Below are 26955 nucleotides of genomic sequence, written 5' to 3'. Positions count from 1 at the left end.
CAGATCCTTACGTGTGGAACAGTCTACATTTTAATTTCCCCTTACAGACATTTAATTTTATATATATATAATAAAATTTTGTCTGTTATTCATATTCACTTCTTCATTTTCCTCTTAAAGTGTACTCAAAATTTTTCTGTACCTTGGTAAATGCTGGTTATAAAAAATGTGCTCTATAAACCACAGTTGACTTGCTTTGACTAATACGATAGTCTAGACTAATAATTCTGCTTGTATTCTGCTTGACCTTGCAGAGAAATTTAATTTAATTTAATTTAATTTAAGTGTTGCTATGGATTAGACTGTATGCAGTATAAATACACTAGCCGAAGATACTGGGCTTTGTCAGCAAATTAAGTGGATTACATTTACTGTTAACAAATGACTAGTACACAGTATTCTTCTTGATCCCAAAGCAACCAAGATAACAAGTGTGTAGAGACAATGTAATCTGATCTAAGACATAGCAAAGATCCATGTTTTGCTATGCTGGTCTCAAATGGTTTCATGCGCGCAATGAAGAAGCTTTACAAGAGACAAGAAGTGATGTGTGTAGTGAAGCCGGAGCAAGTTTCCATCTGCAACCCTGTAGACAGGTATCTGTTGGTGAGGCGTAACAGTGCTGACAGATGAGATGTCACACAAGCAAATTTATCACTGAAGACATAATTGCTTTCATAACTGTTTGACTTCTGATACTTCACACACTGTATGTGAACTTACACTGTCCCACTGGGAACCAGCAGCTGTGAAAAAAAAAACATTAAGGCTTAGGATCTACCATGGCTGGGGAACACTTATTGTAAAAAAAAAAAAACGCCCTAAAAGCTGCAAATCCAGCTAGTGCACCTGTAACAGAGTAACACGGTCACTTGTAACAGTTACAAAACGTCTTCCTTCCACCTGAGGTGAGGGGAAGTAACTTCTTACGATGCTTTTGTAGTACACATAGCAGTTATGGCCATGTCTCTATCACAAAGCCAAATACTGACAGAACAATCTTAACTAGTCTTAAATCTTCCTCTAACATTTGCCCTACATGCCAAAAATTTGTACACCTCACATAACAAATAGAGGTTGTCATAGGGCAGCAAAGGACCTTTAAAGGTGGATTTGTCCTTTAAAAGCTCAATTACATAACTGTCAGGTGGAATTTAGCTCACTTGGTTGAGAAGTTAAAACACTCTTGTCAGTGTTTTGTGTACATATACAGAAAAAAAACATACAAGTGCACACAACTAAAAATCAGTAAAATGATTCCTACACATAATACAAAGGTGTAAATTAGATTTACGTCATTACATCTTGTACACAAGTCATTTAATATAGCTTCGTCTCTAAAAATATTTAAAAAGTAGGAAGTTAAATTACACTTACTACATATACGCTGCAGTTCCACCCTGTTTTTCTATTTAAAAAAATGCAATAAGCTGCAGCCCTCCACGAATACCAATGTGAGGTACTGTGCTCTATTTTTTCAGAATTCTTGAAAAAAGTTGATTTGCACTAAAAACAAGTTATGAGTGAACACAAGACTGAATTAGTTGCTCTACTGTGTCTGTTTTCCACAGCTCTGATACACCTGTTCATTGACTGTTGACAGGTTTGGTGCAGTGCTGCTGAGCTGTGGTGGATGTTGCTCTAAACGCTGAGGTCTGGCTGGGGGATCGCCTGAGTGACTTAGGCAGAAGCGTTGCCCTGGCAACAGCACATCCTGGCTCTGCTTGGTGAGAGGGGCCTTACAAAAGGGACACTGATTTCACAACACAAACAACTCAGCCGCGGCTGTCACCTATTCTGAAGAAGCTGGTAACTAAGCTATCTTATCTTATCGCTACAGCATACAACCAATAGAGACACGTTGTAGATGTACAAGGAGCATCGACTGATTGTCCTTCAGGGTTTGATGATTCCTTATTGGTGTGGGTGTACTTTATGACATTCAATAAATCCAATCAACCATGCCGTATAAAGGAATTCAACTCACTTTCAAATAACCATTCTAGGTACAGGACTTTATCCAACATCAATTATTTCTGCTTCTTAATAACCATAATCCCAATATGACGCACTGTGGCATCAATAGAGCATCCTGAAAGGAAGCATATGCCATCATAAACATAAAGGCCAAAGCACCTCTTTGAAATGTCAGTGGAACTGTAAACATTCTTTTAGGAATTCATAATACTTTTAATATAATCTTTGCATTTGAAGTATTTTATAATAAATTTTTTTTAGATGTCGGTTATTGTTTTAATTTTTATCCACACCCTGTTTGCTTAGTGAGATTCCTCTTCAAGCTCTAAAAATGCCGATGCAACGTCCTATAGTGCAGTATGTGTGTGTTTAACCCTGTGAGACCTGAACTATGAAAGAATGGTCAGAAAATTCTAATTTTTCAAATATGAACTCTTTATTTGTCCCTTTGACAAAATGTAAAAAAAAAATAATTAAAAAAATAAATTCTAATTATATTTTTTGTTTGTATCACACATGTCAAAACATTTGGAAAAGTGAGGGGGGTCCACCAGGAGTCAGTATACGAGCATAAGAGTTCATCTAAAAGGGTTAAATGCAAAGTTTATGCTTGATGGTGATGCAATGAGTCCCAGAAATGTGGGTATCATATATGATACGTACGGGCTCACAGGGTTAAGTATGTGCTTGTGTCTGTGGCATTAAAAGGCTGTGAATGACATTGACATACTGTATACCCATAAGCCTCAGACCCTCTTCATTCACCTCGCTACTACAAAGAATGCCCTCTGCAACCCCTGTCAAACTACAAGCTCCATCACTGAGAAGCCACTGAATAAGAAAGATGAAGGTTGTGTTTGCGTATGTGTGTATGTTTGTGTGAGTGTGTGTGTGTGTTAGTGTGAATTTTAATCTCTGTCTCAAGTGTTTGGCTCAAAGAAAATGTGTAGATGCGAGCATACATACACCCTGATATTCCTTTGTCTCAGGCTCTGTCTCCTCGATTTTTCTCTATCTTGATCTTTTTACTTTTTAATAAAAAGGAAATTAACCGGTGCAGATGCCCCACCTGTGGTAGCTCTGCAGACTTGAGCTCAAATCCACCAACAGCGTCATATTCACAATCACCCAAAGGCTATATTTCTTATAATGGAAATCATGTTCCTTGGTTTCCTGCTCGGTGCTGTTTAAATGGTCATAAAACTAAATGGAAACCTCTGACAGCACCTTTCCAACGAATGGCATCTGATATAACTCACCATAAATGCGGTCACTGTGCCTCCATCTTCCTTTAATAGCCACCACTAAAGAGTAGCCCTGTTTTATTTTGGCACCAGTGTCACTGTCATGGAGTGGTGCTCTGATTAATAAAACTAATCAGTTTCTCCCTTGGGTGGGTCACGTTGCAGTAAACATCTTTATGATAAACAGTGCATGCATGAGAGTAGGTGTTTGCTTCTTGAGTAGCGTCTTACGTTCTTGGTAGGTTGTGAAAAGGATGCGGAAGCGACTTTTGCGGCTGGCCTCGTCCGCCCACATGCGGATGACACCCAGTGTGGAAACCAGCATGATGTCATTGGCCACCGTGGAGCAGAACTTGCTCTTCAGGTCTTCCACCGAACTGAGAAGAGACAGCATGAGATTAGAAAGCATGGTTTATTATCGAGTAACTCAGACTAATTTGCTGTGCGTCTCAACCATGCACACTATTTAAAAGAAATTCAAAGTAGCCATGGTTGCTCCAAATTTTTTAGTCCCATTATCCCTTAATCATTAGTGAATATTGTGGTTATCTCAAGATAACAAATCAGATTGTTAAGGAGCTCATATTTGTTTTTAAGCACATTGTAGTAACTGATTCCATTATACCCTCATCTCAACATATCAAGTATTGTTTTCTTTGATCGTGATTTTAATATATGCTTCTCTTGAGATAAAAAGTTGTTTTCAAATGAAGATGCCTATGAAATTGTATTCAGGCTATTCTATTAAAGAAATAGTTTAAATTTTTTTAATATTTAATCGGGAATAGAAAGATAAAATCATATTTCTATTTATGTCAGAAATTGATTCATGATTCACTAGGGCAAAGTAACTGTCTTGTCAAAAGCACTATTTTCTTGCCTTGACATAATCAGTCATGATAATGAGATAAAGGGTCTAAAAAATGCAATATGGCAGCTTTGAGCCTCTGTATGATTTTATTGAAATGAGAGAGTCAACATGTCAGAAAGTCACACCTGCCGCCATCATACACTGCCACAAAGTTGCGCTTGCATTCATTGGAATTGGCCATCTCATAGTCGAGAAAACGCAGGTAGATCTGTCCCGTGTAAGAAGGCAGAGAGGAGGGAAAATACAAAGAGAAAAAAGAAGAGATCAAGTGAGGAAAATGAAAGGACGGTACAACATTTGGACAACGCACACGAGGTGAACAAAACAGAGCAAAGAAGAGTGAGGGAAAAGATTTCAGCTCCGTCCTATTATGGCCTGCGCATCTTACTCATTATCCCAGTGCCTGATATAGCAGCCCTGTAATGAAATAAGACTGACAGACTGCAGCCTGTACAAAGTCATTACATTCGCATATCAAATGAGGAGTCGGCGACAGACTGAGTCTATTAGCTTTAGACTCATTATCCATATCTGTTCAGATAAAACATTATACAAAAACCTACACCCTTGTTAAACTTTAAGGAGACCTTGGATATTTTGCCACAAGATTTGGCTGTTCAAGAGAGAAAAAGTCATCTACTTACAGTTCATTTCACACAGAGGCCATTTCTTTGAAATTCAAGCAGCTTTTAGATCAACGGACTCCAAACATATACAGTATATAACAAAGACTTTCCAACCATGACAGGTATGTACAGTATATGGACTATTTTATTATCCTAACAATCCCTTGTTGAATGAAATATCCACCTTGCTATCCACCTTGACTCTTCACAACAGCTTCCCAATTGCCTCCACATCATTGTCTGTCAGTCATTCATCAGGCTGAGATCACCCAATCACAGCTATGGTTCTGGTCGGCTGCGCACAGCACTCGCCATCATTACGGTTAATGAGTGGACCACTCCCGAACTGTGACAGGGAAATGTGAGGCTTTAAATGCCCAAAGACGAAAGCTGCAGATGGAGCAGGATAATGGACCATGCAATGTCAACTCGGCTTCAACAACATGACAAGTCAAATGAATAGAAGGGCGAAAACAAGCTAGCCAATTCCCCTGAGGTCTCATACTGGTGTCAATAATCTTCCATCTAATAAAAATTTGTCATATTCTGCCACTTTGTCGGCTAAATTGGCTTTGTCACAAGAAACGGGGCATTTTTTTTTTGTCTTGCTGTGATCGTGGAATGAAATACTGCTCAATGTCACTGCTGACTTCACAATACAAAGATGGATGTACGTACAGATAAACTGCGAATGGGGAGTACGTGCCTTTTCTAAACGTAATTTGTCCCAAAGAATGTATGGACGTTTATTGATATTAATGTCTTAATCGCTGCAGGCAGGGCAGGAAGACTGAAGAAGCTCTGAAGACATTTTTTAGCAGATGTCACTGGGGAGTGCTGTTGTAGTCTCTTCAATATTGCATGGGTATCCAGCATGCTGCTTTTAAGTGTGATTGAAAGCTTGAGATGGTGGTTATTTAAGTGGCTAAAATTTGTTTGGATGGAGGGGGGGATGAACTCAGGGAGATACAGTGATTAGATCAGTGATCTGAGAGAAATGTCAGGACACCGTAGAATGTACAGAAATATAAAAAACTTAGGATTGAGAGGAATCCTTCAGAAATTACCTCCAGTAATAACAAGTAGTTGTTATGGGGGTGATGTTTGAAAATGGCTCCATTTCATGCGGCATGTTTTCCAGGGATGTTAGATTTTAATGTGTAATTGTAAAGGTTATAGTCAAGGTTAAGGTTATGGTTAGGTGCTCTCGGCCAAATTTTTCTCCATTTGATTTGGAGTTCAAGAGGCAAATAATTGGAAAAAGTACCAATAAGCATGTTAATTAGGACACTTGGCCCAGTCGTTCCATCATTAGCTTGTGGCAGTCAAATTAGACGTGAAGTTTTCTACCCACATCACAAAGAATGCATTAAACGTAGTCATCTGTAACCAATAAAAGTGAATTCAATCAGAGGAGACTAATTTCAAATACAAAACATACTTGATAAAGTGTACATTCACTTTTTAAAAAAAAATACACTTCATTTGCTGCTAATGGCTGATTAAAGCAATGAGCTTACCATCATTAAAGAGCATAATCCTCCCAGTTTGACCATCACAACTGATAACCAGATGGAGTCATGAAATGGGAGGTCGTGGGTGGATTTCATCCAGAAATGGGTGGCTTGCCATTACATTTTGTATGTATTCCTCTGAGGATATTCATGGTCCACTGAGTATGAACGCAACTGACTTTGGTGATGTCCTGGTTTTTAATCTCCTGCCTATCTCAACATTTTGTTATTATTCTGTGGCAAATTTCAGAGTTGTACTTGAGACACTTAACTCAGTGCACTGGTGCATCACTTGCTCTATGTTTTCAGGCCTTACATGTTTTGTCAAACTAAACATAAGGTCTTATTCAACTTTTCACAGCTTGGAAGAGCTGCATTAACATCAAAGATGTGTTGCAGTTGTTGCTCCTCCTCCCCTTAAGAAGGTAATGGGTAATAATTATTTTCAAAGCAGATGAGAACTAACAGGACTCTTGTGCTCGTGCCTGTAGATGTTGCTGTGTCCCTCATGCTGTTGCTACAGCTCATGGGTTTGTCCTCCCATGAGGACAGTTTCCTTGTCACGCTAGTTCCCTGGATGTTTTAAGCAGAGTAGGGGTTGTGGTGCAAAAGGAGCAACGGGACATCAGGAGCAACAGGATGCTTTTGATGTGCTTATGCAAAATAAACCGATCCAGCACATCTCACTGAATCTATTTATTGGGTTTTGTACCTAGAAGATACCATAAATGTACTATTTTATCTACAAATCCAATGATTCACATCCCACTGCCACTGGGAACTGTAAAACCTGAAACATTAGTGCAGGACAGACGGAAATGTGGCTTCTGGACATGGCTACGACTTTAATATGCAGGATAAACTTGAAAGAATCAAGTAACAGAAGTGTTTTCAATTATTTCTACCTTGGCGGAGCGAGTTAACACAGTTGTAAATGAAAAAAGTCTACACACAGTGCTGCCATAAACATCCTTTCATGCTGTAAAAGATGACAGATTTATTAATAACTGCAGTTTTTCATGCCTGTGATATCTTTGCTCAACTTTTGCATTCCCTGAAGCAATGCCTGACAGATGCCAGTTAATAGATTTCACTGGAAAGGCGATCAAGGAGGCCTCATTACTGTATGTGAGAGAGACCAACAAATACACAAATAAAAGCTTTTGAGGTTGTTTTTTTTTTCAGTTTTGTTGCTGAACTCTACTATCTGACCAGTGATGAAGAAAAATCAGAGTCCACACGGCATCACAAAGCCAAATGACGGCCATGGATCAGATAGATAAAGTCACCAATTTGTAAGGCGAGAGATTGGCTGCAGCAGGAAAATAGGCTGCCTCTTCATTGATTCTGCGGCGCCCAATAATGGCGCAGAATCCATCACTGACTGGGGAAGAATATGTTCTCACTGTTATTTTTTTAAAAGGTGCCCGTAACAGTGTTCATGCTGTTCATTACAGTCAGAATGAATGTCCATATTTTGGCCATTATCTTTCATGAAAAAAAAAAACAGAAGGTGTCAGACAGCGCAGACAGGCGAGGTGGAAAAATACAGACTGTGTAAAACAGACAGGACACAAATGATGCCTGCAGAAGACGCAGTAACTGTTATGAGTCAAAAAATGAGGCAAGTAAAAATATTCCTGCACAGCGAACAACTGTCAGCTGAGTTTGGACAGCTGTCTAAACAGAAACAGGAATATTACTAGAAAAACAGACTGCAGTTGACGGGAGCTGTTATTTTTACAAATTTAATGTCCAATTACTTTCAGTGAAACATCACTTATGTCTTTATCTTTCCTAATGTACTCCCTAGTTAGGTTTTTATTGCACACGTGTATTTAAAAGATGATACTGTGCTGCTCATGGTTACCACTGACTGCATGTTTTTTTTTTTTTCCTGTTACTTTGGATGCAAGTTAATTAATTTGGTCTTTCAAGGAAGTTTCTGAGAAATCTATTTATAAGAAAAGCTGTGATTAAAATGACACATGGCGGTGTAAAGCAATCCCATTATGGCATTAAAATTGGTGCAGTGCTGTCATTTCTGGCAACAACACATGGTCATTATTGCTTACTTGCAGGTATATCTTTCAGTCAGTCTCCCCTTTTTCCTGAACTCTCACGCCATCCTTCTCTCTGCCATCTGCCATTTCACCCCTAAACACCATCCCTATACATTTAGATCTTCGATAAAATGCATTATTAAGTATATCTTTCCCATTTTCCTCCTCCTCTGTCCCTCTCCTCCTCTCTCTCTCTCTCTCTCTCTCTCTCTCTCTCTCTGGAGCGCTCCGGTGCAGTCTAATTAGAGCCTCTGGTATAGGAAGTCATTATCTCTCTGCTGTTTCTGGCACACTGGGTACAGTGCAGTACTGTATCAGCATAGGGAAATGAAAGCCCTGCCCTGCATGCAGCGCAACCTCATGCACGCACACACAAACACACACTGTGATTGTGGGGGGTGGCATCTTCGGCATCTCCTTCACTGCAGTAACGTGAGCATGAATGGGTATGTTTTAGACAGTAGGATGAAGTAAGAAACCAAAGGAAGAGACTGTAAGTTTTATATAGTTCATGTCTAACTGAGTTTGAGCAGTTGTGGTGGCAGTTGTGGTGGCTTCAGGACTGTGTGATAGATTTGTGCTAAAAATTTTATTTGCTGCCGTGTCCATCAGTGCAAATGACTGTCAGCCTTTGGCCCACGACTCACTTTGTGAGACACTCCTGCGGGGCGAAATATGACACCTATTCAGGCCAGGTAAAATACATCACACTGCCAGGCTCGCTCGCTCTGTCAGTCTTTCATGCACATACCCAACCTTGGCTTCACACACAGGGATGCATGCATGTGACGCACACAAAATTGACTTACGGCCCTCTCTGGTGCTGTAGCCACGATATACTGCCTGACTTACGCACTCCACTAAGAGGGACTGAGGAATCAATGCTGCTTTTTTTTTTTTTTTTTTTTTCCTTTGAATCAACCATAACATTAAAAGGGGGCCAGGTCCTCACTAATACCTGTTTCAATAAGTTACAGTTATTGTGCAGCTCCACATGAGTGCGAATGGTAAAGAGAATGGCCCTATAGGGTGACGCAGTCTCACAGTTCCCGTGGCCTCGGGGCTTTAAGTAGCTGAATCTGAAGGACAGTTCTGAAGGGAAACAAGGGCATTAGCTGGAAATATGCAACCCAAAGAGTATGCTAGATAAGAGCAACTGCTGTGGCCATGAATCACAGTCACACCACTATTATCAGCCAGCCATATCATAAACCAGTGTGTGTGTGTGTGTACAGTATAAGAGCCTGCAGCATAGTATGTAAACTGCATGAAAAAGCAGTACGAACTTAAAAAAAAAAAAAAAAGTTTTCATCAGGGATGGAGCAGCTTGATAGCTTCCCTAATCTGCATTGAATGACTTTAAAAAGATCTCTGTGGTGGCCACAAATAGGAAAGGATAACATCTTGTAGCATTAACAGGCGCTGAATTAGTGAAACAAATAGTGTCACGGTTAAGCTGACATTGCAGCTGCCTTATCTCACTCCTGGGGGTAATGGGAGAATGCACACATTTAGACAAATAAACCCTACTAATTGAAACCTATACATTGAATCATTATTTCATTATTTCATTTTTTCCCCAATAATTTATGACAGAATTATGGTTAGAGGACGCTTTTCTAATCTAAATTTGAGATACATTCACACACATTCTAAAAATATCTGAATGAAAAGGTCCATTTTACCTCACCACTTACAATACCAGTATCATAAATGTTACCAAAGCTTTTAAATGTTCATACTGAAGCCTCATAATACCTCCTGTCCTTGTAAGAACTGTTCTAACCATAAAAATCAAAGTAAAAAGGTGGTCTTCTTTTGTTACATTAAATGTACCCAGAAGAGGACCTACACTATTTTAGTGGTGGATTTACTGCAGTCATGGACTGGACTGTGTATGTGCGTATACGATCAAGTCATATAGACTCATATGAGAAGTTATAGCATTTATAAAATGTGGCCTTTTCCTGCACTGCCGTTCTACCCTTGGGAAACTTTTAATCCTGTAGCATTAATGCAGCAGTGGTAACTGCTGTTAGATAAGAAAGCGTGTGTTAGATGTAGCAGAGTTGTGTGTATGCGTGTGTCGGTGTGTGTATTTGTATATGCATGCAGGACAGCATGGAGAACACTGGCAGAGAAAACAAATACAGGCTGTTGCAGGCCTTAGGGTCAAACTGCATGGCAACACTATTTCATCAGCGCTAACGCTCCCTCCCTCCCTCCCTGCCTCTCTCTGTCTGTCCGGTCTACCCTCACTCCCCTCCTCTCCCTCTCTCTCTCCTTCGATTCCTCTGTTCCTCTTGGCAACAGCTTGCTGATTAAAAAAATGGGCCTGACCCCAAGTAAACCCCTTTGCCTATCTGTCTGACCCTAGCAGGGGGAACAAGTTCCCCCGCAGTCACGAACACTCACATTGGGATACTGCTGACAGCTGCAGACAAGCCCATGCAATATCAAAGCCTCCTGATGCAACCCTTAATCTTGCTGCATGTGTGGATGGATGCTGAATGGAAACAGCAAATTAATAATAAAAAATACCCAAAATCTTGATGAAAGCTGAAGCTGAAAACGTTAAAAGGAATAGTGAAGAAAGCATACAGTACATGTCAAAGAAAAGTCTTGTAGCATCTAGTTTTTCTTGTTGTTTTCTTTGTTGATATGTTTCCTGACATAACTGCCCTCTGCTGTCATCAACCCAGCTGATGGGAACACAATTACATTTCCATTGCATGTGACATTTCAAAATTAGGCTTTAAATCTAATTCACAGTTGGATGCGAGCGTAGCTTATGTCACTAACCTTGGAGCGCGGCGGAGCGCGGATGTACCATTTACAGTCCACGGCCTCGGCGGCGCCAGCCTTCCCGTCTCTGGTGATCTGATGAGACTCAACGATACCTTCTGGACCAACCATGTCATACTGACAGGCTGAAACACACGCAGATGCGTAAACACACACACACGCACACATATATACATGCATGATTCAAACAAACACACATTGACTCACAAATGACATACAAGCAAGTATTAGACAACTAAAGCACAAAAAATATATATAGCTGGAGGAAACAGTGTAGGCTTAAGTGAGATTAAAAGAGTGCTGAGAAAGTGGCTCAATGTAAAGACAAGGCGAGACAAAGACAGCGAGACAGAAAGAGAGAAAGGAAGAAACGGGCAGAAAGAGAGGGAGAGAAGGAGTGTACCTACAGGGCAGAGGTGGGGGTACTCCCAAGTCTGCAAAGTCCGGATCTGAGGAGAGAGCAGAAGAGGGGGCATTCATTTTTAATACATGATTACAAAATCAGGATCTTCACAGAGGCAAAAACAAGCAGGTGTAACAATGTACTGAGGAGCTTCCTGCAAAGAAAACTCCAAATAGCTGCCTTCCCCCCTAAATTATTTTGGGATCCTTAAACGCTTTGCTCCTCTCTCGTCTTTGGAGTCACCTAAACGAGAGCTGTCGGCATTTTAGCTGTCACACACATATCATCGTGTCATGCCCACGAGTCAAAAAACTTGAGCTCAAAGGTCACGAGCTTCTGAGAGTGAGATTCTTCTATTGAACCTGCACTTGTGATGTGTGACTGCCACACTTTTTGAAGACATCTTTGCACAACACATAAATCCAAAAATCCTCCCTGTTAATCTCACGAACTGCAGTTCTCTTTTTTTTTTTTTTGAACCAAAAGCATAAAATTAGAATTCCTAATTGCTCATGTGCAAAAACAAATGAAGAGAATGAGTTCACCACAATATCCCCCACTCTTCTAAAATTATGTAAATTGCCCTCATTAGGGCTACATTTGTCAAAATATGGAATCATCCAAATTTATCGGCAATTAAGGCTTTGCAAGTAAATTTAGAGGACCAAGGTCAGAGTTTTATGCACTAGATGTTCTCTTGGGGTTTCATTCAACATGATAATCAGTAAAAATTTGCAGCTGGGTTTCAGAGCAACTTTCGACAGTAATTTGGTTTAATTAGGGTTGGTAGAATGAAGATACATTCAGGGAACAAAGTAGCTATAAAAATCAATGGCATGGGTAAAATCCACAGAAACCAGTTGACCGCTGCTGTTTTCTTAATAACAGACAATCATTTTAAAGATGTAGGCGTGGTCATGTGTCCTGCTAACTGCAAGTACTGGTAACACTGTAAGTCACAATAAGAAAATAACAGGGATACTATAACTACTAATATCAGTAAGAAATCCTTCGAGTTAAATTTAAGTCTTATCTTTGTTCTATTCTGCAGCGTCAGAACAAAACAGAACTAAGGCTTAACAGAGATAAATGAGAGAGTGAAAAACATTCACATAAAAATGTCCTTAAGAAAGGTTTCCAAAAATTTTAGCAGGCCGCTGGGGATTATGAATCTAAATCCTAACCAAACTTTTACACACTGGGAACACAAAAAATAAAACTTGAACAAAGTTGAGTTAGGGCCATACATTTTCATCGAGTGAGTAAGATAAGGGAAGCTTCTGGTGAAGTTTTGAAAGTCAGCTTGAAGTGAAAAGGTTTTAAGCAGTTTTTCGGTGTAACGTTGCAATAAATTACATCAACAAGCCCGGCCTCGCTGAGGTGTGTTACCTCATCTTGCTAGTGCAACATCATAGTCCCGTCTCTTATCCCCAAAGATTCAATAACACTTTTCAGATGACTTCACATAAGACAGAAACTGACTCTTGAATCAATCTCCACTGTTTTTTTCACGTCATTATTTCGGTGCATGTTGTCGCCATGCCATGACACGCAGCACTATCTTTGGAATTTAAAAAAAAAAACAACCCAAAACTCCATAGTATTAAATACATTCCTGCTGATTCCGCTTTATGCCAACCGAACCGATAGTGACAGAGCAGTTGTGCTTTCAGATGTGCCGTCAGCTAAGAGCTGCGGGCTGCATTCATTTGAGGACAGAGCCTGCGGAAATAGGAAACACAAAAAAGGCTTCACATTAAATCTGATTGTTCCTCGCCAAATCGAGACATGGCTACCACTGGCTGAGCTCAGTGTGGAAAATGAGCTCTGATTGCACAGCGTGAACACCTTGCCTAAATGTCACACTTCTTTTTGTCTGTATGTATGCCCTAATTTTTCTGTCTAGACATGAGTCAGAGCTTCACTGTGGACATGAGGACCGAGTCCCATATACACATATGTCCTATAGAGTCCTATACACTGACCACTACATGCCTGGTGATGGAGCACTAGATGGAAAAAAAAAGAGAATGAAATGGTGGGTGAGGGAGGATGAGCAGTCAGTGTGTTTGATGATGACATTCGCTGGATAAAACCTATAATCAAAGGGGAGAGATTTTGAGGGATTCTTGTGAGAGACTCTTGGCACGATTTCAGCCGTGTTCTAGTTGGGGGGGGGGGGGGGGGGGGATCAGAACCTCCCCTTACGGTCAAAAGAAGAAGAGAACGTTGAATACCTGTGACAAATCTGAAAAAGGCTGCGGAAAACCCTCTCTCCTTGGTGTTTTCAATGCCAGCCGGGATGGAGTAAAACATTCATGTGAACACAAAAGCTTTCGGGAGAGGTGCTTACAATCTACTCAAGAGCTTCTCCTGAGGCTTTCACTACATTTCCCGCCAGATTAATTGTTGCTTTCAACTAAGGCTCAAATGATTCGATCTATAAAAAGCTGAATGGGGAATACCATGCAATTTAAAAATGCAAGTGGTAGGGACAGCTAAGTGGTAGGGGACAAGTTGTTTTTTTTTCCTTTGTCTTTTGCTTGTACCATTCAAACAAATCCACCTATACAAACTCTCTACATCTGGAGAGGTGGTGAGTTGTGTATTTGAAAGTGACTTTTTTTCCTTTCAGCTGCAAAATACAGGCATTTACTTAGTTCCCATGGAAGTGAATCAAAACTGTCCACCTTCTTTCTTTATTCAGACAAATGCACAGACAACTATACCGTATATTTGAGCAAGAAAACCACTGCAAGGCTGCAACTAACAGTTATCTTCATTATTGATTGATCTGCTGATTATTCCTCTATTAATCAATTTTTTGTAGACACTTTCTATAAAGTGTCAAGAAAAAGTGAAAAACGTTAAATTAACTACAAAATAAGCAAAACACACAAATGAGAAAACAATGGATTATCAAAATAGTTGTTTCTGTTGTCTGAGTAATCGATTAATCGACTAATCATTTCGGCTATAAATCTAAAGCAATAGTTCGGCATTTTGGGAAATATGCCTATCCACAGTTTGATAAGATGATCAATACCACTCTCCTATCTGTCTATTCAATATGAAGCTAGAGCTAAGAGACAGTTAGCTTTAAGCTTTTAGCCTGAATGAAATGAAAGAGAAAGCTAGTCTCACTTAGAGACCTTGCATTTTGTTTCTTTAAAACTGTCAGCCAAGAAATAGTCCAGCACTTAACCCCCACCATAAACCCACAATTTATTATGTTTTTATACAGATTAAACATAATTATTTTGTGAGTGTCAAAGGTGCTGGTGTATGGATTTTTTTTTTTTTTACCTTTAGACACAGCCAGGCCAGTTATTTCCCCACGTTCCCAGTCTTCATGCTAAGCTAAGCTACCTGTTTTCTGGCTCCAGCTCCATATTCAACAAACAGTGGTCTCAATCTTAAAGTTAATCATCGTAGGTATTTAATACTGTACTGGAGACTTTCGTACCATACACAAAAGCCTCCATCCTCCTTATCCATGTCTGTCCACATTGCTTTCCACAGGATGTTAAGGTGTGTGTGGTGGGCAGGTGCGCAGGCAGGGAAGCAGACACACACGAAAGATGAGAAAATCAAAGTGGAAGACACTTAATGAAACAGTGACCTTCAGGTCATCTGTGCTGGTTGCGCCACAGATTTATTATTGGGCTTTGGCATCGCTTAGCCCGCCACGATCACAAGGCCAAGCAACCTCAGAGGAATAGATGCATGTTTCTATGCAGTCACACACACACACACACACACACACACACACACACAAACACACACATGCTCCTTTTGATAAAGGCTATTCTCAACATGGCAACAAAGGTCCCACTAAGAGGCTGCTATGCCTATAAATACCTTTTGTGCGACCCTTGACCTTTTTAGACTCGGGCTCCTGAATTTCAATCAGGTCGGTTCCATCCCTTCTGCCATCAATCACCTCCTCTCCTTCTCTGCCCTCCTTGATTAATCAATTCAATCAATTACATGGATTGATAAAATGATTGATGAACTATATAAAGTACGTGCACTCTTTCCACAGCAGGTGATTTAACCCTGTATGAGCTGGATGAGCTGGATGCCTCGGCTCAGTCTCACTATATAATATCTGATTACAAGCTGAACATCACTCTTCAAAAGCATCCTTTGTTATTGCTACAATGCATAAAGAAACATCATAATAAATACCTAACACACCACAGTGAGCACAGATAGAAATAAATTTCACCACAGCACACTGTACTACACACGCTGACATGAAATATGTGTGTCCTGCGTTGCCACTGTATTCATATCACAGCTTCTCTGTGGTGCCTGCTTTCTCCACTGCATTGTATCAATGCCTTCGCCTGAGCGAGCTGAATTCAGAGCACATCCACATATGGCCACACCTTCTCTATTCATAAAGCTCTACTAAGAGTGTAGGTTTCTGAGGCTTACTTTATTTACCCTTTGCAACACAGAAAATGCTCACTTTAAAGCTCAGGACATGGACTTTAAGTTGCCCTGCAGCGTTGTTCAAGCACATACTTGAACAGCAAAATGCTGTCATTATCCTCCAAAACATAATCCTGACAAAAAAAAGAAAAAAAAAACCAAAACAAAACAAATACTCACACCAGTGTACAGGAGGTATACACCTGGACATGAAAGCATTGCTAGCAAAATTCAGAGAGAGATTCAGTGTGACAGAGCAGAATTTAGAGAAATTATGTGCAAATGCCCCCAGATACAAACACAAACAGCTTGCAAATGCCAGCTCAAATTTGCTCATCACATTACTTCAAAAACGTGTTCATAATACCAGCAGTGCGGCAGCGGTAATTCAGTTTGGCAGGCAGACACAAAAATAATCATTAAGAATTTGTTCAAGTAAAAAAATTCTGAAACAAATGATGAGTAAGTCCTGATTAGCCCCATTTAGCTGTGTAGTGGGAAACATCCTTTATTGTGTAAGCATACAAACACACACACACACACACACACACACACACACACACAAATGATACAGAGCACTGCCGAACTGTCAGGAAATGTAAATTTCTAATAACTGCACATTCCCTTAAGTATTGTATTGCTCTTCATAATACAGGAACAACACTATGTTTTATTAATGAGACACAAGAAATGAACATTAGGTTCCATTGCTACATATCCCTTCAGAATTAGCTGCTGAGCCCAATGTATGTAAAACAGCATATGAATGAGGCACACGTTTATCAGTGTGTGGCAATATTCCAGGAACCAAAGGACACAAACATGCAGAGTGAACACACACACAAGGAGCCCACACACAAAAACTCAATTTCCCAGTGGCCTCATTTCCTCTCAGCTGCTCAGCTGTGACATTTAAATAAGCATCTGATTAATAATCTCTGCTAAAGTGGTTGATCAAGCTAATGAATGGCTGCCATTAATCACACCAGGCACAGCTGTGGATGGAGTTCGAGAGACAGACAGAGAAAGGAAAGGAAAGATTTTCCTCACTTTGATTACTTCCAGCCCTTTCAATCACAGCAAAAGAACAATTTTGGCAGAGGTGATTGTCTCCGTCGTAGTTTCACAGGTTCCTGTATTGAATGCGTATCTGCAGTTTTCAATCTCAAAGTTAGCCAGGCTTTTATACTCCCAAAACAAACATACACATTACATAGTGGACTATTCAAAAACATTGCCTGAGCAAACAAAGGGCCATTGTGAAAACCCCTTTCTGATCAAACGGTGCCGTAAAGATTAGCTATATAGCTAATACCCGCTCGACAGTGCTTTGTTGACCCCGCGGATGACAGCCCAACTATACAGAACAGTGGCTGTGAAAAGAGGAGGCCACAGGATCTGCCGAGGACTGATAGGATTCACCACACCCTGGGTGTCATGGCCAGTGAGCTGGGTCTGTGCCCTGAACAGCGATTAGCAGCGATGTGTACCCCAATGCCACGCCGCGAACAACACCAGCTACACACCAATGAGCCGCCTAAGAACTGTACTAAACTAGTCTGCAGAGGCAAAGAGAGCGAGAGAATAAAAGGAGCACGCTTTGTGCTTATGGAGCAAAAAAGAGACAGGAATTTTACTTTTATTCATCCAGGCAAGCTTAACTCAGTCTGCTTCACATTCATACAGATAACCTACCCTTGACCTCTATTTATCAGAGAAGCCACCAAAACTAAACACACTGATTTCACACTGTGATGCAGTGAGGTGAGCTTATGACTGGGAAATAGTCAATGGGGTGGAAAAAAAAAAGCTAATAAGTAATCCCCTTTAGTCCACCTTTAGTCCAACCATCAGTTGCTCAAGTGCCCTTGAGCAAAGCACTTAACTCCAATATGTTCCAGTGGAGATGCTCAGTATCCGGAGATATCAGTTAAAAAAAAAAACAAAAAAAAAAAAAAAAAAGATCGTCTATCAGGTCTGTCAGTGCCTGGAGGACAGACTGTCACGGCATTTCAGAGGCATATACATTACAAGAACTGTGTGATCTCTGCCCTTGTGTGTGAACTAATGATTCATGTGATACATTATTGATCTCCATAAGGGAAGAAGCTATAGAAGAGCTCTTGAAGCGGATAGGGGTACAGTGTCTTAGTCAAGGACACCTCAGCAGAGCAAACGTGTGTCTCTCAGAGTCATCAGGTTCATTTCTATCCTCAACACCAGTGGCTCCCAACCATTTTTGCCTGACGTAGCCCCATAGGCCATAGACAGGCCAGCTTGTCTATTTTTTAGCTCTGAATGGTCTAGCACTGCTTGCCTTGCTTGTTCTGGCTGCACTGCCATTGATATTATTAAAATACACTGATGTGGTGTGATGTCCTTAATTATGTGTTTTGCTCATTTACCGACTTAATCAGTTTTGATTTCAGTGACTAAAATGTCACTCTTGTCTCCAGTCCATTGAACATATTGGCGTTTTGTTAATTAATCTGCTTATTTGTGCATTCATCCATCTTTCTGTCCACAAATGCTGCTGTGTAGCTAATGCTTGCTACCACAGGAGCTTGGGTCATATTGCAGTTAGCTATACACCCACAATGGATACGCCACATTGAATGAAAGTGTCCATTAAGGTTTTTACTTTGAGAGGACAGCAGGAAATTTGGTCAGTGAGATGAAGTTTCACTTCATTTTGCACCTTTATTTACATTGATGGATTTGAGAAATCTGTTTATAGCTTTGTGTCTGTGCGCACCCACAGCTGTGTGTGTGTGTGTGTGTGTTCCTCCATCTCTTCCATTGATCAAGCTGTTAACTGCTCTCCTCCTTCTCTCCTCCCAGAATGCCCCTGGGAAACAATGACAAGGACACACAGATGATACCAAAACAACGCTACTCCAGCACCTTGTGAACACTGTCCCAAATCCTGTATACTGTGTATACTGTATGTGCAGGTGTGTATGTGTGGTTAAGCACTGGTATATTGCAGTGGTTTAATGGTGTCTTGGTAGGTGGGTATGCTGTGAAGCTTTTTACTACTTAACTGTTGGGTAGTTTAATTTCTTTTTTAAGACGATCAGGCGGATATCTTTTGCTCAAGCTAAAAACTGTCACTGTTCGGCATGTTACCTGAAAATAATCTGTAATTAATTAATAAATTGTAATTAATTACTCATAGAAAAAGTAATGCCATTACTAATTGCAGTAAAAGTAATGCATTACAGTAGTGGTTACTTTTTACTTTTGTTAATCAGTCCCTGGCACCCAAAAGGTGCCTTTAAACAACTCCACGTTGTCTTTTGTATTTAGCACCTGCAGAAACAGAACTTTGTGGTTCACCAAGCAGGAAGCCTCACTGGAGGGATTTACTGACCAGAAATACACAGCTCCACAGAAGTCCCAACACCCATGGGTTTCACGCCCCCCAACTCTACACAAAACAGCCAACCTCCAAAAGTCAAAGCTACATTAAGTATTACTGGGATTAGTAACTGTAATGTAATCGCTAGATTTCAAATTGTAATCCCTCACACTACTCATTACTGTAGTAGAAAACAGAAAAACTGAAGTTAATTAAGTTCCTCAAAATTGTACTTAAGAACAGTATTTGAGTAGATCTGGCATATTGACAGGCCAAGACTCTATATAGATCTATAATATGTAACCATATAAATTGCATGGGCACATATGCTGGTGTACTGCATGTGCTGCTACTTCTAAACACAAGCAAATCTGTGTGAACGACTGCAGAGCCTTGTCACTACAAAGGACGTCTTTTGTTTTGAACTGCTCGAGCTTTCAACTGTGCATCCGTTTGAGCCGCTGTGCATGTGTGGAAGATGCACTGATGGCTCGGGCGGGAACCCATTCCTGATGGAGCAGTTAGTTGTCCCTAGGCATCACAGGTGTTTCTTTCTAAGTGACGCCCCAATGACAGACACATTCCATCCAGGTTCCATTTGGGCAACCATGCAATAAATCAACACAACATCGCCACTCTGCCACTCATTACTGCACACAGTGTCGGAGAGGGGGAGAAACAGAGAGAGATACAGTGACATAAAGGGACAGAGTGAGGATAGTTCTGCTGATCTGCAAACAATGCCCCCCCCCGCCCCTTCCACACACACACACACAAAGAAAGGTAATTTGAGAGTCTGATTGCTTTCTAGAGATAGTGTTTTATTTCACTGTCATGGAATTATGAGAGGTAGCACATTCCTGTTTCAATTTTCACTGCTGCTCTGCATCTGTTGCAGAGGGCCCAGGGGGGAATCAATGGCTCACAGACTTTTCTAAGCCAACATCAGGCTACAATTTGACCCAGTGGGGTGATAAACTGCAGCCAAACGCACTTTAGCTAGTAGCCAATACAAACACAAGTGGATTTGAGGGAGGAATGCTGAACAAATTGCTTGCTGTGTTAGCGCAGTAGCAGTTATAGTGTTAGGTTTATGGTTTAAGATTAGAAATAATGTGATTTCAATGTGAAATTGTGTGCAGTATTAGCCTTTAAATAAACTCTGAATCAGTGAGCGAAGGCAAAATAAAGGGGAGTATGGGGAAAAAACATTTAAATATGTGGACTGATGGAGAGAATGACAGGCAGAAGGAGAGATTAAGAAACTGAGAGAGCGATTCAAACAGAGATTTTGGCCTCCGAGCTCCACAGTTTCTTATGTTTCCATCACCGAAGTGATTGACAAATTGTTGAAAAGAACTGTAACAGGATTTACAGCTGCATTAAGAATATTACACCACCAGTGCTGCTGTGTAGCACAACAAGAGCTCTGAGGGGAACTGGTCATTACGCCTGAGGCAGAGCAAGCTATAAAACCTACAGCTCTGGTAACAATCACAACTGTCAGCTCTGCTGGATACACTTCTAACATTCATGTTTCCTTTGAGAACACAAGCCCCACAACACATGAACTACTTCACATCTATTTCTAATATCTGTTTGTAGAAATAAAGCTGGAGGCATGAAGTGCAGCTTACTGGTCCACAAGTGGGGCTTTTACCAGAATGACACATTTCATTTGAGGAATAATCTAAAAGAGATTTTCAACACTGGAAAACAGCAACTGTTACCCAGAGTTGAGACTTATGTTTTTGTTGTGTAATATAGAATGACATAATTTAATCATGGGAACTGTAGGATTTAGCATTTTTGGAGCTTTACCTACAATGCAAAAGCACTCTTTCAGTACTCCTTTAAACATTCATCTGGGCCAGTTGTTTTATATGACACATCAAAATGCGGCTAACATGTTGTCTTTAGCTTACAGCCTTACAGGTGAACAAACAGTTCCTAGTTCTGAGAAGATACAGCAGCCTCAGAGTCGATGCTAAACTGTGACAAGACTTCTTAGGGACTTTTCTCCCCCTCAGCAGCACCTCTAATGAGTCACAATAATAATAACGACCACACTTTCTTCACACATGTCAGCGAGCCACTGCCATCCCTTGTCACCAAGGAGATGCAGGTTCTCTTTACGCTCCAACACTGGCCTCGCTGACCACACAAACACTGTGGGCGACCGGGCCAAGTGAGCTTGTCATGGGGAAAGATGAAGTGAAGCCGCTAGACCCTGACACGCACAAACCCACAAGGTTCGATCTTCTGTCTTCTTTCTTTTGACCCCCACCTGTTGGGATACGCCAGGTGTTAAATTGGCTGAAGCGCAATGGAAATATTCAGTGTGTTAGGCTACCTGAGTTAGGTCTGCCTGAGTCTCTCTCTCTCTCTCTCTCTCTCTCTCTCTCTCTCTCTCTCTCTCTACTGAGCTCAGTGGATAATCCATGCAGGGCTGGTGTCTCTTCAACCAGCAACTGTATGGGGACACATGAGGCCGCTTTGGACCCTCTTGTTAATTCATTCTAGTGTTCAAATTTGATTAACCTGAGCTGGATTAATTTCCTCTTTTCCGTACAGTATTTTTACATAATCGTTGCTTCATAAATAGTAAAAGCAGGTTTGATCAGTTGGAATTGGATTCAGCTGGATTCGTTTCCTCTCTGCAAAATCATAAGCTCATAATAAAAGTAATATACCGTACTCATTGTTAAAGGACTAAACCATGTGGCATTGTCTCGCTCCCTATTTCGCTCTTACCCTCCCTGACTCTCTATGCAGTCTATTTCCAAAACACTTAAGCCTGCTAAATTTAGCTTACAAATCCTGATTGTGCATTAAGGACATAACAAGCAGAAAATATTTACGCCAGTCAGCAAATTATTCTTGGAGAGACTACGCGATGGAGTGACTGGCAGCGAACGGCCAAATCTTGCGTCATATTCACCGAAAGCTCATTTCATTGCTATTTAGAGAAAATGAGGCCTCACTTTGTGTACATCAAAGATTCTGTCACTTCTCCCAAAATGTCACATTAAGCGTGAAATCACATGAAATTGCCAGGTAAGTAATCACCCAGCGTGGTTAAACATAATGATGGCAAATATCCAGGCTGAGTGCTTTCCTTGCAGCATAGCATATTTTCAAGCCACGGCCATTTCATCCAAATAAGTAAATGCAATCAGCAGAAGCAGAGAGAGAGGGAGGGATGCTGGGAGAGAGAAGGGTAGTACTGTAGTCACATACTAATAGAAATTAAATTTCTATCTGCACGCTGAAGACTGCATTTACACTTGCAACCTCAGGTTTTACTATTCCAAACAACTCCCTGCAGAGCAGACTAGAAGGTAATGGAGGGTGACTGCAGTGTTGGACTTCATTTTGCCAGCGATTTTGGAACAATGAAACTGCTGAAATGCCTGAATAGTGAACTGAAATGAGGCTTGCTTTAGAAATTCACACCCTTAAGTATTTCAATAATTCGAAACCCCCTTATTATTTGCGTTTTATTCCCTTTTAAGGGTAATAATGGTGTTGACAGGCTGACAAAAGAAAAAGTTTGAGCGCAAGAAAAGTACTTTTCTTGTTTCAGCCCCGCTTTACGTGTCATGTGCCCCTGGAAGGTTCAGAGCAACAGCAAGAACTCAAGCATGCAACCATCATATCATATAAATTCACTTGTCCACTGAGAGCTAATTCGCAGAAACACACCAACTATCAAATGAAGAAGCCACTGCTCAAATCCCACAGGCTTTCTTAACTGTTGCTTTATCCTCAAGAGGACTTGTTCCGAAAAATCCTGCAGGTGTTTCTCCAAGGAAAACAGGAAAAAAAACTGCAGAGAGGGATGTGTTCTATACCAGCAGGTACTACTCTTTGTATAAAAAAAAAAAGGCTGACTAAAGCACTTCCTACCTGGACTCACAGTGCAGCAGAGCAGGTCAGAATGTTTGAGTATCTGTCAATTCCTCTTTCATAAAGATCCAGGTTGAAAAGCTCAGCATTTCTGTACTTTTACAGTCATGGTTACTCTGCTTTCATCTACTGAGATTGCAGTCTCATTTACTGTTGGTGGTGGAAGCCAATAGTCAGTGACACAGTGGTAAGATATCAGCACTTCAAAGCCAGTGCACACCCACATGCACACAAGCATTTAGAGATACTGTGTAATGACAGCTACAAATGTCTGGGGTTTTATGCAAGGTGTGAATGAGTATTTAATTTTGTTTTATAGCCCTGTAAGCTGCAGGATGCATAAACACTTTGACATTTTGGGAAAATTGCTGTTTCATTTTCTTGCTGAGAGCTGAATGAAAAGATCAATACCATTCTCATATCTTAATGTTAGCTTAGCTTAGCATGAAGGCTTGAGAGAGCAAGCCCAGCTCTGTCAAAAGAAAATCCACCTAAGAGCGCCTCCTTTAAGGTCAAAGGTTTTAGCTTTAAAAGCATGAAACAAATGAGATGTAATGTGTTTATTACTGTGAGAGAGAGAGAGAGCCTGGTTAGTTGTTTCCTCCTGTTTCCAGTATTATTTATGCTAAGCTCAGCTAAGCAGCCGCTAGTTATTTTTTGGTTCAAATTCACCATACAGACATGAAAATGGGATCGATTATCTCATCTAACTCTCAGCAAAAAAGCAAATGAGCTTATTTCCCAAAAATGTCGAACTGTCCCTTTAAATCAACGCCCTCACAGAAGAAAAGGCTTTTGAGATTTATTCACTACAACTAAACAAGATGTTAAATCAGCCCACTTTCTCACACAGACACAAATAGGCTCACACACATAAATATACTTCCACTCACTGCAGTGACACTTGATTAAGTCCCTGTTGGCACAGCAACAAATATCAGCATACACATTGTGCTCCTGATGAACTATCAACTGAAAGCCACCCACACACCACTGTGTCCATCTTTTCCCCGCACACGCCAGTCTCACCATCATCATGCTATATAGGGGGGAGAGATGCTTGGGTGCCACACACACACCAGATTTCATTACATAGTCATCCCAGAATATGACTGATCACTGTCAGCGTTGACAGGTTTCATTGAGAGCAGGATGAGATATGAGGCTGTTATGGTGTAGTGGTCAATCAAACTCACGGTAACAGATCCTGGAGGGAGAGTTCATGAAGGACCATGCATTTATCTATACGTGCATATATGTGTGCATATAATTCTTACAAGTGCGCATACATAAGTGCCCACATCCAATTATTTGCCTGCATGTGCACCTTCAAGATTTGCATGTACGCCTGGCTTTGAGCACCCTGATGTTCTATTTTGTCGTACTGCGTGCCGTGATTGCTTTTATGACTGCTCTGACATGCTCCCATATGGACACGCCATTAGTGAAGGGCTCATCATTTCAGTTAGCGAAGGCCTCCGAAATGCCCTCTAATAAGACTGGACTGCTGCCAGAGTCTGCAGTTTAACCACTGATGGACAGCCACGTCCAGACTGTTCAGCGTTGTCACTCTGACAGTCCGAGCACATACAAAGCAAAGACACTTCACTAGGCTATGAAACAGTTTCCTCCTTTATTTTCTAAAGCAGTAAGAGATTACTGCTTGAGAAAAGAAGAACTAAAATCAATTTTGTGATCCCTTGAGTTTGCATATAGTGTGAGCATCACTTCAAAATTTAAATTTGTCCCGAATTCAAAGACATAACCATCAGCCTCGGCTGTGCCAGCATGCACAGCTTAGATTGATAAGCCTCTGATCTAAGACGATGAACATGGTAACCAATAAAGCTGCTAAACATTAGCATTTAAACACTGCCACCACGAGCGTGTCAGCATGCTGATGTTGCATTTAGCTCAAAACACCACTGTACAGCCTCAAAGAGGCACTAGAACAGTGGTAGACTCTTGTCTTGTTTCCACATGGGAAGCAATGCAAAAAAAACCCAAAATAAAACAACAAAAAAAAAGAATTGCTACTGGTCTGAAGGTTAAAGAAGAAGGCTTGAGGGCTGCTTGTGGAAATCTGAGAAAACAAACTGAATAGCTAACACTCTCCCCAACTCACCAATTGCCTGTAGTGAGGAGTTGCCAGGTAGGAAGAAAACTATCTAACATGAATGTAAAATAAGATGTTAACAAAAAAACCTTGTCGTGACTGGTGAATCGTGAAGGTAGGACACAGATAATAGCATTTGTTGAAATATTTACTGTAAACTTGACTTCAGGGAGCCAAGTATCGAGTGCCACTGAGTATCGTCCCCTTTTACTGATACCCTTAGTCGAAACAGGAACAGAACAGTCAAGCTGAATCTATAATCAGCACCAAGGGCTTTGCGTGAGACTGCCCTTGAGGGCTAATCTATATGTGTCCCTAGTGCTAAGGATACCCATGAAACTTAGCAAGGCCGATGGACACTTAGAGGACTCAGGGGCTTGAGAGTAAAGGGGAAAGGTCTAATGACTGGATTGTAGCGCTGCCTGTTTCAGACCTTATTCATATCCTGTTTCTTTTTTTTCATTTACCCCTTACCCCTTCTTCGGTATCTGTCTATTTTCACTCTCCATCGAAAACCACTGCTCTCAACCCCTCGGTGCCCCACTGAAATATCCGCTTCAAGTATGGATAAAAGGAAAGGAAACTGTTGGATATGGGTATCAATTCAGTAATCTTTTTGGCCAGATATATCGAGATTGTAGATTTTTTTTTTTACTGTAGTCTAGTGAGAGGGCAGTTTATAATAGGAAAATATTCATCATGATATGAAACTGAAAATTAGTCTTCAGGGTGTAATTTTTTTTTTTTTTTAATGTTTTTAAATCACTATCAAGAACACAAAACAACAGGCTTCTTTATCATCCATATTTTGTACTAAAGGTTTGGTTGATTTTAATCTGGGAAACAATGAAAAAAAAGAAAAAAAAAGATAATAATCCTTGCCAGATCCTCTCTTTCTCTGGACTGTGTACTTTTAGTTTTGATAGCGTTGCCCTCTATCAGCTCCTGCGGTACACTTTTAATATTATCTTGGTAAATTATTTTAACAATGCTCTTCAGGGAGCTGCTGGCACACTTTGCATGCTAAAACCTAACTTTTATAGTTCACTTGTGAAGGTGATGGCGCTGATAGGGCACCTGCTTTTTTAAAACAAATTATGATGAGAAGAGCCGTACACCTGACCTTTGACAAGAGTTAAATGGTACAAATGGAGAGAGACCTCATATGTCTATTTATTTTTGTATTAAAATCAGCCCCTATTATGTTTATGTATGTACATTGTGTGTGTGAGTGTGTGTGTAAGTGTGAGAGAGCAAGAGAGAGAGAGAGAGAGAGAGAGAGAGAGAGAGAGAGATTGCAGCTGTCAACATGCCAACCTTCCTCTCTCCTGTCCTGTCAGCCTCTCCCCACTTATGCTCTCTATCCCATGGTGCAGAACAGAGAGGGGTGAGGAAAGCCTCTCTTTTCCTCCTTCATCTTTCTGGCTTTGCCTATCACTCTTGAGTCAGAAATGTCAAACAGACAGTCACTGTATCACTGTATGACACACTGTCAACATTTCCACCCATCAAATTGAGTGTCCAACACATGCCCAGCACTGGTTTCTGTTTAACATCCAAGCTCTGTATCCTGGAGTTCATGTGTTTGACATAAACCGTCTCAGCATAGGTTTCAGGGGGGCTGTG

The 26955-nt window shown here is 40.7% G+C and overlaps 1 protein-coding gene across 2 annotated transcripts in view; it reads right to left on the bottom strand.

Annotated features, from left to right (window-relative positions):
- The window catches only part of neto1l (neuropilin (NRP) and tolloid (TLL)-like 1, like), a 58575-nt gene that overhangs the window by 7470 nt on the left and 24150 nt on the right, over positions 1-26955 (bottom strand). For both annotated transcript variants that reach the window (XM_041065962.1, XM_041065963.1), the window contains exons 5-8: positions 11508-11549; positions 11098-11225; positions 4218-4300; positions 3453-3598 (exon numbers count right to left, since the gene is read on the bottom strand). In XM_041065962.1, the coding sequence (XP_040921896.1) occupies positions 3453-3598; positions 4218-4300; positions 11098-11225; positions 11508-11549 (399 nt within the window). The remainder of the gene's footprint in view (positions 1-3452; positions 3599-4217; positions 4301-11097; positions 11226-11507; positions 11550-26955) is intronic.

Source organism: Toxotes jaculatrix, chromosome 20 (assembly GCF_017976425.1).
Source record: "Toxotes jaculatrix isolate fToxJac2 chromosome 20, fToxJac2.pri, whole genome shotgun sequence".
In the NCBI taxonomy this organism is placed as follows: Eukaryota; Metazoa; Chordata; class Actinopteri; family Toxotidae; genus Toxotes; species Toxotes jaculatrix.
The sequence above is the reverse complement of the archived record's forward strand: the minus strand, read 5'-3'. Positions and strand labels throughout refer to the sequence as shown.